Raw genomic sequence first — 14,820 nt, 5'->3', positions numbered from 1 at the left:
CTTTAAGTAAATAGGGCTCAACCGCATTACTACTTGCAGTTTGTAGACTGGTGCTGTTATGGAAGACAACTGAAATGGTTTTCTAATCCCGGAGAACACCTTAAGAGATGACACATGCCCCTCAACTAGACTTGTTCATTTGCTTACATAGTGGAATAGTTATCTTCTAGAATTGTTGACATATCCTTATTACCACATTTTATTTTTGTTGCTTTGTGTTGATATCAGAAAGGGATTACGCTTAGTATTTTGGTCAGTATTTTTAGTCGAAACCAGAATTAGAACAAATACAGAGAAAAAGTATATTTTGGACTTCCTTCTGGTTTCCCTTTTCTGTGTTTTGTACCTATTTATGGTTTTGGCTAAAAATTCCGACTGAAATAATGTGTGAACCTAGCCTCATATTATATTGTATGCATTGGAAAGAAAAAGGCCAATGTAATGACGTACACGCTTATAAACTTCCAGTTCATTTTCTTGCAAGAAAAACAAAACAAATTAACAAAACCGGACTGGTAAGCAAAAATTTTCATAATAATGTATGCTAGTTGTATCACTGATCTGTATGAAAGATTCTAATCAGATATACTAAGATTGTGTTAATTGTGTTGTTAACTTTTTCCCCAATTTCTGCTGTGTTTCCTTGACAACACTCTACAGTATTTAGCATGATCATTATGTGCACTATTTTGACCAACTGCGTATTCATGACTTTTAGTAATCCCCCAGACTGGTCTAAACAAGTGGAGTAAGTATGCACATTGAATGTATTGACCAATATACTTTGAGGGATCTTATCTGTCAGTTGTAATTGCTACTAGGGTATAAAAGCAAACTGTTTCTTTTCTGGAGCTGATGGTGATCGCCATACTTATACATTCTCCTTATTTAATTTTTTTGCCAAGTGTCAAGGAGGCAAAGCCTGGCACACCTCCTCACTTGGTCTCACGTTCCAGTCCCTCCTTGAGTGATGTACCAAACCCTTAATATTAGTCATGGAGGGGCTGGGAGGTGAGGGTGAGTGTGTCTATTCACACGTGCAGTATTCTGTGCAGATTTGATACGCAGGATTTCAAGCTGTGTTCAGTCATTCAGTTTACATTGAAATATGCAGCAGAAAATTCTGCACATCAAATCTGCGCAGAATACTGTATGTGTGAATAGACCATTAATGGGGAAATCAAGACTGGATTTGCATATGCTGGTCTTAGGCTAAGTTTCTACTTGTTTTTTTTGTGGCCCAAAAAAACGCCAGAAAAAAATCTTTTTTTCTAGCATTTTTTTTGCATTTGAGTGGAAATAGCATTTTTGGCCCCTTTGGTGTTTTTTTTTTTGTACCCAAAATTTGTTGGGTACAAAAAAAAAAAGGATGCAGTAGTGATGGAAAAAAAATGTATTTCACGAAATTTATATTTTTTATAACAAAATTTTAATAAATAAGTGTGTGTGTTTCACTGTTTTTTTGTTCACTATTTATTTTTTTACATTTTTTAGGTTGTACTACTACTACTAATCCCAACATGGAACAGACTGTCCCATGAGGGGAGTAGTAGTACCCGTACTAATAGGCATATCGCCCCGGGTGTCAGTCCTGACACCTGATGTGATAGTTCATAATATAGCAGAGATGCGGAGCGGCTCTATACAGCGCTCGCATCTCTGCACTATACTCCGGCCAGTGATGTGAATAGAACATCACTCATTCATATTTTCCGCCCAGAGTGGGGATTGGCCGGATGGTTGCAGCCAATCACAGCTCTCAGAGGGAAATATTCATATCACTGGCTGGAGTATAGTGCAGAGATGCGAGCGCTGTATAGAGCCGCTCCACTTCTCTGCAATAAATAGGACGATCACAGCGGATGTCAGGAGTGATACCCGTTGTGATCTGTCCTTGACTGCAGGTACTACTACTCCCAACATGGAGCACACTCTGTTCCATGTTGGGAGCAGTAGTACCTGCAGTTAAGAAAAGATCACAGTGGATGTCAGTCCTGACACCCGCTGTGATCCTCCTGTATAATGTATAGATGCGGCCGGCCGCTCTTCTGTGGTCCCCTGCACAGACGTTTAGATACGCCTATTCATATTTCCCACAGAGAGTTGTGATTGGCTGGAACCATCTGGCCAATCACAGCTCTCTGCAGGAAATATGAATAGGTGTATATATACGTCAGTGCAGTGGGACCATAGAAGAGCGGCCAGCCGCATCTATAAATTATACAGAAGGATCGCAACGGAACCCGGGGCGAGCTGTCAATTAGTACAGGTACTACTCCCATCATGGAACAGTGGGTTCCATGCTGGGAGTAGTAGTATTACCAAAAATAAAAAGTGAAAAACACACACACACTACATTTTTATTATTGACGGCCACATTTTTAGTGCCCTACCCGTCCACATAAATTGATCCCTGTTTTAAAAATTACTAAAAATTTTGTTATAAAAAAGAAAAATTTTGTTAGATACAATTTTTTCATTCACTACTGTATCTTTTTTTTATTTTTTAATGTTACCCTACGAAATTTTATTAAAAAAGACATCTCCATTTTTTTGGAAGAATAAAAACCGCCTGCAAAAACGCCAAAGTTAAAACCCACGTGTCATTTTTGTTGGCGTTTTTCCACTCCCGTAGACTTCTATGGGAGAAAAACTCCACGATTTGAGGGGAAAAACGCCATTGGCTCAACATGCTCCGACTTTGAAAAAAGTTTTTAGCCAAGGAGCTAAAAAAGAGTGAAAAAAAGCCAAAAGGATAAAAAAAAATGCCAAACTGAAAAACACCAAGTGGAAAAAGAATTTAGGCGATTTCTCATTGATTTACAGCTAACATCTGACCGCAGCGTTTTTTGGCTGAAAAAACGCCATGCGGCAGAATTGACATTTTTCTTTGCATTTTCCCCCCAAAGAAAAACAAGTAGAAACTTAACCTTAAGGAAATGTGCGCTGGAGCCAGATGCACCAAATTTATTAAGAAACATATCGGGGGAGATTTATCAAAACCTGTGCAGTGGAAAACTTGCCCAGTTGCCCATAGCAACCAATCAGATTGCATCTTTCATTTTCATGAAGGCCTGTGAAAAATGAAAGAAGCGATCTGATTGGTTGCTATGGGCAACTGGACAACTTTTCCTCTGCACAGGTTTTGATAAATCAACCCCATCAAGTCTATTACAGCTAAAAACTGGAGAAAACTTCCACTATAACTTTTTGCCAGGCCACTTTACCTCACAATACGCAATGCTAAAATTTTTAAGTGAAGAAAGCTATATAAAAATGCTAAAAAGTTGCACATTGTTTGCTAAAGTAAGGCTTGCGCAATAATTTGCCACTTTTAGTCACAAGAAAACTGCCATAGATTCATAAATTCCCCCATAGACTTTTATAAGACCTGATTTGAACATTTTGTAGACGATTTATCAAAATCTGTCCAGAGGAATAGTTGGTGTGTTGCCCATAGAAACCAATAATATTGCTGCTTTAATTTTTCAGAGGCCTTTTAAAAAATGAAATAATTTATCTGATTGGTTGCTATGGGCAACTCAGCAATTTTTCCTCTGGACAGATTTAAAAAAAAAAATTTCCTTTTGTGTATGTTTTGCATTTCTGAAAATATTTTGTATTTATGAGCCCTTGTTTGTGCTTGTCTACATGGTTTGAATAGTATTACTGCTGGGACACATTTTTCGAGTATTCCTTGCAATTTGGGAGACTTACTTATTGTTAGCAATGGAAACAAATCTCGATGCTTGTTTTGTTTGTTTTTAGTGACAATATTTCATACAATTCCCTTGGACACAAGTGTCAAACTTAAAAATTTCCTGAAGGCTTGGGCCCTACAGGACATAAAACAGCACACATAGTGGGTTAAAATGGTGGTCATCATTACTTCAATAGCTTTCTATGGGGCTAAAAGTAACAATTGACCCTAAGATTTTTTCTGGAATTCTGACCATGTCAAAAAATTCTTGATAATTCATCATTCTGGGAGATTCTAGTTTGGCATGTAATTCCCATGTGTGTTTGTTTTTATGGGGGATGTGTGCTTCAATAGGTCACAGTAAGGAGCAAGCTTTTTTCTGAAGGAGGGCTACTTTGCATCCTTTTTATCCCGTGGGGCATTGCATGGCTGAATACGACTACACATGCCTGTTTGGTAGTCACCTAAAGGAGACACAATGTCCCCTTAGTCCAACTACAACACCTACCAAAAGAAAACAATTGTCATTGCATTCCAATTTGATTTGTAGCCTGAGCCTAAATAGCTTTCCTGTTGATGTGACCATACTATTGGAAAACAGTGTTCTTTTTTTTTTCTTGTACTGGTAGTGAGGCTGCTAAATATTAATATTATGATTAATACCAGGACTTACTGATCTGTTGTCTAGTGACCCTCTGTTGTTTGTTCTTCACAGGTACACTTTCACTGGAATTTATACATTTGAATCACTTGTGAAAATCATTGCAAGAGGTTTTTGTATAGACAGCTTTACATTTTTGCGGGATCCATGGAACTGGTTAGATTTCAGCGTCATCATGATGGCGTAAGTTCATTATTTCTTTATGGGTCTTCAATAAATTCTAAGAATGTACTGGGCGGAAAAGAATCCTTTACACAGTGAAAAGTTAGGTGCAGGTTAAATATATATATATATATATATATATATATATATATATACAGTTTAATTGTTGTAAAACGCTTCAGATATCTGTATATGTGGATTCATATTCTTAAAAGAAGCCAATGAAAGTAGATAAACGTAGAGAGTTGCACCAGATTTATACAGGTGTATACACTGGCCTCTACACTGGTACTAATTCTAGAATAGACAGCATGGTGGCTCATTGGTTAGAATTATTACATTGCTGCACTGGTGCCCTGAGTCTGATACTGACCAAGGGTAACATCTGCATGGAGTTTGTAGGTTCTCTCCGTGCTTGTTTGGGTCTTCTAAAAAAAACGGAAAAAAAAACAAACATGTTGATACTGTAGGTTAATTGGCTTTCTGTTTTGAGTCCTATTGGGGGCAGGGATAGATGAGAATGGTGTAAATCTCTGTACTGCAATCTGCAGAATATAAACAACCTAAATAAATAAATACTCACTTATAAATGGATGTACATACTATTGAGGTTGTGTTCCCCATCCAGTGGTCTGAGAGTTGCAGATGCAAGTGTGCCCTTGTGGTGCTAATGTTGTCATAGCATTATTGTCACCATAGTCAAAACCATATAATTGACCGTTTTGTTTTTCAGGCATATTTTCCCTATTTTAACTTTAACTATAAAGTGTGACTCCTTGAGTCTGTCACTCAATCCACAATAGATAGGGAACCTCTGAAACCAATGTGCATAGGGTTTCTAATGCCTTGTTCAATCAGTTATCTTATCTGTGCAGAGAACACCCACTCCTTCATTTTCATGAATATTTTTGCCACTACTTGATTTTTCTTTAAACTTCAAGCTGAATATATATATGTATGTGTGTTCATTCTCTTACTGGCGTATATATAATAAAGGGTGTCCCATGGCAAAAAATGAATGTAAGCCTACCACAACTATGTCACCAATCTTTGTAAGACCCCTGGGCCACCAAACTTTCTTGTTATTCATGATTATTGGACTTATAGAAATGTACAATGATTTACTAGTTAAATACATAACTAAAACGTGTCCAATTGCGTTAGTTTGATTATATTAGAATAGAGAGTATTAGAGGAAGATATAGACCTTTTTAGTTAAATGAAAGTTTCATTGCCAAAACCAGAAGGTGAAATGTGTAATAAAAATAGGTTATTTCTTTTTTTGCAATTTATAAAGGTCCTTTGGTATTTGTTCATTTTGACTTACAGCAATCCATTTTATGTTTTTGTGCAACACATTTTATCTATTTGTTTATAGGAGAAAAAAAACAAACAAATAATATTGTTGTCCTTGCTAACACTAGCCCATTGACCAAATTCTCTTTTATTATGAGCTCATGATAGAAATAAATGGTGAAATGTGGACAATTAAAGGAAATTTTTTTTATTCTTACCATCAAAAATCATAGTTTTTGAAGGTTAAATTTCAGTATGAATAAGACCTTGTTGTTTATTTCCAGTAATCTTTTCTTGTAGATATTGCTCTGCCTTAGAATTTCAGACACTGTCAAATATAATTAAACAAGGTTTTTTTTGTTTTTTTTTGTTTTAATGAAGAATAAACCTTTACTCACCAACATAGCCTAATCCCACTGAGCAGTCCTTTCTGGCCTCAGACTCGACACAAGGAAGTGTCTGCCCAGTCAGTGACTGGGGTGTGTCACCACTGCAGCCACGCATTTACTTGTGTCAATACTGAGGCCAGTAAGTGCCGACCAATGTTATTTCATGATATTCTCTGTAGTTATAACATTTGGTACAATAATGAAACCTACACTTTTTTTGTAATGATGGAGTCCTAGGATGTAAGACAACTACTTAACCTAATGAAGGGATTCACTTCTCGAATTAAAACCGCATCTGGAAAAGCTGTGATTGTGTAGTAAAGTCTAAAGTGATATAAATAGTATAGTACCAAAAATCACTGCTCTAAGCTTGATATTATGCTATTTTTGATCAGGAGCTACAAACCTTTTACGGAGAGATTCCCAACAGAAAAAAATCACTTATACTGATATTCTAGACACTTGGATACCATCATCTCACACACCAACCTGCCAAATATTACTTAAAGGGGTTATCCAGGAAAAAACTTTTTTTATATATATCAACTGGCTCCAGAAAGTTAAACGGATTTGTAAATTACAAGAAGATAATTGGGGCTCAGGGTAAAAGATATGCGGACACAACTGGCTTAATTGATTACAATATTAAATAATTTATTAATAGTAATAATATATTTATTTCAGTTAAGAGACGCAATGTGTGAACCGTGACCCACAGGGCCCTTGTGAAGCCACGGCACTCACTAAAATACGTAATTGATTAATATTATGTATAATGTAAAAAGCTAATAAAAATCTAATAAATGTAATGAGACCAATCGCATAAAAAATGGTAGAGTATAAAATATACCCTTATTCAAGTTCAACAAATAAAGTTTAGTCCTCCTAGGATATTAGAAACCAATAGCAACAGTGAAATTCATGGGCATAAAAGTTCTGTTTAGTCTATTAATAGATAGCGTATTGGTTAAATACGGTCAGTAAACAGTTAAATCAGGCAAGTCCATATCCTGCAGCGCTGTTAAAAGTAGTTATCACTTAATAACACAGTTCAAAATTTCGCCGGCAATTAGAAAGTTTGTAGCAGTAGTGAATGACAGTCGGTGGATACAATTTAGCTCACCACTCCGGGACCGATGCCTTCCAGGTTAGGGATGCTGGCGTACTTTGGGGATACTGCGATCCCTCCTGCGATCCCTCCTGTGTGATGGTTAGAATCAGACAGACTTATCTCTCGTTGCGGGAGAGGGCACTACCGAAGACACGGCCGTCTCCTAGATTGGCAGTGCCGAGGCTGGCGGTGGACTTCGGGTGATGTAGCTCAAGCGCTTCTGCTCAATGCGGCGGCCGTGTCCTCGTGGCTCGGAGGAGCGCGTAAATGGCTGCCAACTGACCGGGTATGGCACATTCAATATAATACTGCTGCTGAGGAAAAGACTGAGTGTAGTCTTGAAACGTATCCAACCCCCTTTTTATGAACATTGAGACCACTTGCTTAAGCCCTCCGTGAGCCCCACAACCAGTGGTGCCATACCCGGTCACTTGCCAGCCATTTACGTGCTCCTCCGAGTGCCGTGGCTTCACAAGGGCCCTGTGGGTCACGGTTCACACATTGCGTCTCTTAACTGAAATAAATATATTATTACTATTAATAAATTATTTAATATTGTAATCAATTAAGCCAGCTGTGTCCGCATATCTTTTACCCTGAGCCCAAATATCTTCTTGTAAATTAGTACCATTTATTTTCACCTTGGGTATAGGTGTTTTCTATTGGGTAGCCCGGGTAGTTATTGGCAACGATCGAACATAGAGCCACTCATCTCTCTTTTTTTATTCCGGATTTGTAAATTACTTCTATTAAAAAAATCTTAATTCTTTCAGTGTTTATGAGCTGCTTAAGTTGAGTTGTTCTTTTCTGTCTAAGTGCTCTCTGAGACACGTGTCTCGTGAACTATCCAGAGTAGAAGCAAATCCCCATAGCAGACCTCTTCTACTCTGTGCAGTTCCCGAGAGAAGCAGAGATGTCAGCAGAAAGCACTGTTGCCAGACAGAAAAGAACAACTCAACTTCAGCAGCTGATAATTATAGGAAGGATTAAGATTTTTTAATAGAAGTAATTTACAAATCTGTTTAACTTTCTGCTTTGTTGTCACTGAAGGCAGTAACTGTGGAGATAGTATTTCCATTGACAGCACTATTCCAACAACTTTTATATCTTTGAACATTCTATCAGCTATTTAGGGGCTGACAGGACAGTTTTTTTTTTTTAATTGAGGCAGCATTTAATTTCTATTGAAGGAGGACATTCTAAGAGTATATTTGGGCCCATAGTTTTGTATTGTTAAATACAAAATAGTCTACGAACAGAAAATGTCGTATATGCCGGCGTATAAGACGACCCCCAACTTTTACAGTTAAAATATAGAGTTTGGGATATACTTGCCGTATAAGACTACCCCTCCTACCGCGATGTACAGTACCTTGTAGTTCCCCCCATATTAAGTAGGCAGTATAGTTCCCCCACGTTAGGTAGGCAGCATGTTCCCTCACAATAGTAGGCAGCTCCCCCCCACAATAGTAGGCAGCTCCCCCCCACAATAGTAGGCAGCTCCCCCCCCACAATAGTAGGCAGCTCCCCCCCACAATAGTAGGCAGCTCCCCCCCACAATAGTCAGCAGCTCCCCCCCCCACAATAGTCGGCAGCTCCCCCCCACAATAGTCGGCAGCTCCCCCCCACACAATAGTAGGCAGCTCCCCCTCCCCCCCCCCCCCCACACACAATAGTAGGCAGCTCCCCCCCCCCCCACAATAGTAGGCAGCTCCCCCCCCCACAATAGTAGGCAGCTCCCCCCCACAGACATACAACTTCCAGCCGTATAGAGTGTATGGCTGGAGGTTGTATATCTGTGTACTGCCCCCCACAGTGTTCCATTCACCGCTCCTCCGGCCCGAGGTCACAATCTACTGCTATGGCCTATGGACCATAGCAGCAGTCCCGGGACCGGAGGAGCGGTGATCGGAACACTGTAGATGACGCGCCGCCGGTCACTCACCAGGCCCCGGCCAGCTCTCGTCCTCCTGCGCCTCTATGGTTGTACGCACGGGATGTCACTGATGTCACTGACGTCACTGACGTCACGTGCGTACAACCATAGAGAGGTGGAGAAGCGCAGAAGGACCGGAGGAAGACAGCAGGAGGACCGGAGGAGGACGCGTGGTGGTGGGGGAATGGTAAGTGACCCGCGGACATCCTTATGTCCCGAAAAGATTTTTCGGGACACAGGGATGTCCGGCATAGGAATACTTATGATTATCTTCCTGGCTCCTGTGTGCGGCTGCAGGTGGGGGCCGGCCAGAGCATGTAAAAACGAATTCATGTATACTAAAAACCAGGGTGCCTCCAGCTGTTGTGAAACTACAACTACCAGCATGCCCGGACAGCCTTTGTCGGTCCGGGCATGCTGGGAGTTATAGTTTCACAACAGCTGGAGGCACCCTGGTTTTTAAGTATACTGTACAGTTATTAGTTTGTACATGCTTTGGCCGGCCCCCACCTGCAGCCGCACACAGGAGAAGGGAAGATAATCATAAGTATTCCTATGCCGGACCCCAATACCCGGCATATAAGATGACCCCCGACTTTTCAGAAGAAAATTCGGGGTTAAAAAGTCGTCTTATACGCCGGGATATACGGTATATACAATTTGTGAAAGATCATATATATATATATATATATATATATATATATTTAAATGCTATCTACAGTAAATCCATAGCTTTAAAATACCATGTACTTACTTCATAAATGTATACACTGAGTGATGACTGCATTAGGAACACCCAGTCATTAATGAGTTGGTTCAGCATTTTGGAAGATCACTGCTTACAGATGTCAGAGAACAGATTCCACAAGGTGGTGGACATTCTCCATATTCAACTTGACCCATCCCTGCTGCAGTAGCTCCGTCTGTTGGTCAACATTTTTTAGAGAAGTGAAAGAAGATATCACATCCAGTTCTATCATATTACAAATCTTGTTTAATAGGGTTACAGTCCAGTGAGTTTTAAGCCCAAGGCAATTTCCCTCCAACTACTCCCTAGTGGTCTAAACCCAATGATGCAGAGAGAAAAAAGATGGCACTGTGGTCGGGAAAGACCCCCTGAAGATATCAGTGCAGATGGTCATCTAACAGGTCCATATATTGTTTACCATTTAAGGACTGTGATCTTAAGCCTAACGGTCCTAGGGTATTCCAGGAAACCACTCCCCAGTCCATGACACAACAACTAACTGCCTGTTGAACCCCAATGGGGGACCCATGGGATACGACAATGGTTCAGCAAGAATCGTGACTTTAGATGACATTCTGCCATGTGCCCAAGATCCACTGATGTTTTTCTTTGGCCCATGTGAAACATTTTTTGTGATGACTTAAAGTTGTCAGGGGCACCATTGTCATTGTCCAGCTAAGGAACTCCAGTAAATGCAAGATATGCCGCATGGTTATTTTGTTCAAGAGTGTTATGTCATTGCTGAGATGCCATACATGTGAACTGTTGGTTCGGAAACATCCAACAATTGCGGCAATTTAAGAAATACTGTCACAAAACCTTTGGGCCTCAACAATCTGCCCATGATCAAAGACATTCAAGTAACCATGTTTACCCGTGACTAGTTAGTGTTGCCTTCTGCTGTGTAGAGGATAGGTCAACAAATTTTATGAGAGTAGTTTCTGCTCCTAATGCAAGGTAGTCAAGCTCCACTGATACTGACCCTTAAATCCCCTACGTAGACAAAATTCTGGTTGCCTTTAGCCACTGCTAGGGGAAGTTTTAGAGCTTACCGCATACTGAACAAAACAGAATCATCATATGTCATAGTGATACATATGAGAGTTATGTAGTTACAATTAGTTACGTTTACTTTTAATGTGACTGTATCAGATACTTCTACTACAAATGACGCTGGTGGTGTTTTTTGTTACGACAAATCAAGTTAGCCTTAGAAATATGCACAAGACTACCAAAAATAAGACACAGAGAACACAACATAGATGAAAAGGTAATTCAACATCCCTTTAAGCCCACTAAATCTAAAATTCAAGTTGAATCATGGATAGTTATTAGTAACAATGACAAATATATATGTTAATGGTTCAGGAACTTACCCGTACAGCGCACTGGTTAAATCTTATTATGAGTGTGCCAACTGACAATACACCACAATGGAGGACTTCATTGCTACGTAGACTTCTGGGAAATGTTAGCAAAGAAGAGACTATGTTACAGATGCTGGTAATGGAAACATTTACATATACATTTTGTCACTGTTATTAGTAACTTTCTCATACAAGACCACTTGCATTTTGGCAATAGTGGTCTTTTTAGGAGCCCCTAGGAAGAGAGTGGTTAATGTTGGGCTTCTATGACACAATCCGCACCATTACAAGTAACTCTGATTTGATTCTGCAGGTATGTAACAGAGTTTGTAAACCTAGGCAATGTTTCAGCTCTGCGCACTTTCAGAGTTCTGAGAGCTTTGAAAACTATATCTGTAATACCAGGTAAGGTGGCCTGCAGTTGATGTTAGGTGTTGGTTAGGCCCTGTGACGTTCTTCCTGTTGTAGCTGTTTTGTGTTTTGTCATCGTGTTTGTGTGTGACCTCCCTTATTGCAGATATGTGACAGAGTTTGTGGACCTTGGGAATGTCTCAGCGCTGAGAACATTCAGAGTTCTCCGAGCTTTGAAAACTATCTCTGTCATTCCAGGTGAGAAAAAATTTAAACACTAAGGCTGATCTCTTGCAGATGTTATGTTTCGTTTCTTTCAAAAATGGTGCAGATACATTTTTGACAGGATTTGCAGCCTGCCTTTCTATGAAAACATGAACACAAGTATTGTCCATATCCATATATGACCAAGGGTATATGCAAATAATAAGTAGTATCGCATTATGACTGATAATAAAAAAAAAAGCCTAATAAGTTCCAAACCTTCAAGTGGAATGGCCCTACAGCACTTTGCACATCTTGTACTCTACAGCTTTGTGAACATGTGCCAGCACGGAGCTAATGATCTCTCTCCTTTGCACCTTTTTTTTTTTAGCATCAGCAGAAACCTGATAACTTTCTATGACAGGTATCCTTACTATAGCATTTGTTCACCGTATTCATGTAGATATAGCAACTTTATGCTGTCAGCCAAATGCTTTCGTTTTTCCATATGTTCAGAATTTTGGAAATGGTTATCCAAAATATTGCACTCTTAAGCTCACGAGAATTTTTTTTAATGGATAAGTAAACATTAAGAGAATTTTTGGTGAATTTAGTAACATGTAGTCATATTTTTTTCCCATTTAATCTTTATTCATATATTAATATTACACAATCACAATAAATATTGTTTATTACAAGAAATAATCATTTACTTTTCTTTTTTCCCCTCCCCCCAACCCCAATCCCCCCCCCCAAAAAAATATATATATATATCCACTCCTCCACTTCAAGATCGTATTCATTACTTTCTGTAGTCTCTTTTTACCATCTCTACCCATTCCTTTTTACTAGGAGGATGCAGATCAATCCATTTTTAACAATCATAAATCTAGCACAGAATAACATTCTATGCAGTTGCTTTCTCTTTTCTCTACTTAATTCTATCTCCGGTTCTTCTCCTACTATACCGACTAAAGGGGAGGGGACAAAAGTGATCTCCAATTGTTTTCCTATTTCATGTTATACATCTATCCAATATTCCTGAATTCTGTCGCACATCCATGTTAGAAGCCTGCTCCTCCTCTACCACATATAGGACAATTACTACCTGTTTTCTTTCCTATTTTACAGAGAAAGGATGGAGTATAATATAATCTGTACACTAGGTTAAATTGGACTATTTTGTGGTTATTGTTCAGCGGAATCTGGGTAATCTTTTCATATATACCCTCCCACTGCCTATCATCTATTATTTCCAAATCCCCTTCCCATGCTCGTGTTTCAAATTTAATTTTGGTGCATTAATCAGTGTTGAGTCCACTCTAGACATTACTTTTCTACTAACTCTACTTTCTATTATATTCTTAATAGATTCCAGTATATTATTAATTACTCATCCCTTCTCTACTGTGCTCTTAAATGTGCTTCCATCCTCATATATTCAAACCAAATTCCCCTCCCAATTTCCTTTCTATCTTTTATTTCTCCCCATTCTATAAATTTTCCTTTCCTCCAAACATCATTTACTTAATTAAAACCTAGTTCATGAATTGTTTTCATCTCTACCTTCCTCAGAACATTTGTGAAACATGTGTTTTCCCAAAGTGGGGCTATATCTAACATTCCTTTTATTCCCAGTTCCTTCTTAAATAAGTCCCAAGATTTAACCAAACTCACATTTCCTTTACATTTTTTCCCTTTCAACTGCCCGGATTCTAATAGCTGTTAGATATTTTCGTAGTCTCCTTTGGAATTTTTGATCAAGTATTCCAAAAAATAATTTTTTTCCACTCTCTAATGAAATAGTGTATACCTGAGCTGCCAAAAAATACATTACAATATGTGGAAACGCCAATCCAGCTCTATCCCGGGGGAGGCACAAGTACTCTAGTTTTATGGTCCTTTTTCTACCCCATATGAGGAAATTGAAGACTGCTATAATTTTTCTGAACAAATGCTTTTCACACCATATCAGTGCTGCTCCAAAAACGTACAAAACCTTGGGAAGAAGAATAGTTTTAAGCAGCGCAATGTCATCTGACCTAGAGATTTTTAATTCACCCCATACTTTAGTTTTCTTTTCCATTTTTTCAATCAGGGGTTTCGTAGTCCATTTATGACATTCATTCACTTTCCCAGATATCTGTATTCCTAAGTATCCTAACTGTTCCTCTCTACCCAAAAACCTAGACCTCTAAATCTGGAGTCACCTCCTCTGTTCCCAAGGGCAACATAGTAGATTTTGTCCAATTTATACCTAAACCAGAGTACCCTCCATATTCTCCTATGAGTTCCATTAATCTATGTATTGATGTTCTTGGGTCTTCTAAAAAGATCAGTATGTCGTCCGCATACAATGACAGTTTGTCCTCCTCTCCCCCTCGCCACAAATCCACTTATTCTTTTCTTTCCTTCTAATCATTATCGCCAGCGGCCCCATGACCATGGCAAAGAGCAGGGGGGGGGGGGGGGGGTCGGGGGGAGAGGGCAACCCTGCCTGGTCCCCCTAGTAAGCTAAAAAGTCCTTGATAGCCCTCCATTCACAGAAATCCTTGCTACTGGGTCGTTATAAAGTAATTTAACCATGTCTACAAACATAACCCCAAGGCTATGTAGTCATATTGAATTGTTTACCTTTTTAAATATATTTTTTATGATTTATAATACGTGTCAGAAGATCCAGAGCAAAGAAAGGGCGTTGAGCAACAGAATGGAGTTATGAAAATATTTTTACAAAAAAAGATTGTTTAAAAAGAACAAATTAATTTTTTCTTTACATTTCCTTTTTGTGTACATTATTTGAGAATATAAAAAAAATAATTTACAAAAAATCCCAGGAAAACAAGAGTTTTTTTTTTTTTTTGCAATAGTTTATAATCATTCCATATGTTTGGT

The 14,820-nt window shown here is 38.9% G+C and overlaps 1 protein-coding gene across 9 annotated transcripts in view; it reads left to right on the top strand.

Moving 5' to 3' along the window:
- Window positions 1-14,820, top strand: part of SCN8A (sodium voltage-gated channel alpha subunit 8) — a 260,584-nt gene that overhangs the window by 86,830 nt on the left and 158,934 nt on the right. For 6 of the 9 annotated variants that reach the window (XM_056562694.1, XM_056562700.1, XM_056562696.1 and 3 more), the window contains exons 4-6: window positions 660-748; window positions 4,416-4,544; window positions 11,684-11,775. In XM_056562694.1, the coding sequence (XP_056418669.1) occupies window positions 660-748; window positions 4,416-4,544; window positions 11,684-11,775 (310 nt within the window). Of the gene's footprint in view, window positions 1-659; window positions 749-4,415; window positions 4,545-11,683; window positions 11,776-11,887; window positions 11,980-14,820 lie in introns of all 9 variants that reach the window. The other 3 variants (XM_056562701.1, XM_056562698.1, XM_056562693.1) reach the window with 1 other exon arrangement.

This window comes from Hyla sarda, chromosome 2 (assembly GCF_029499605.1).
Source record: "Hyla sarda isolate aHylSar1 chromosome 2, aHylSar1.hap1, whole genome shotgun sequence".
NCBI classification, from domain to species: Eukaryota; Metazoa; Chordata; class Amphibia; order Anura; family Hylidae; genus Hyla; species Hyla sarda.
The sequence above is the reverse complement of the archived record's forward strand: the minus strand, read 5'-3'. Positions and strand labels throughout refer to the sequence as shown.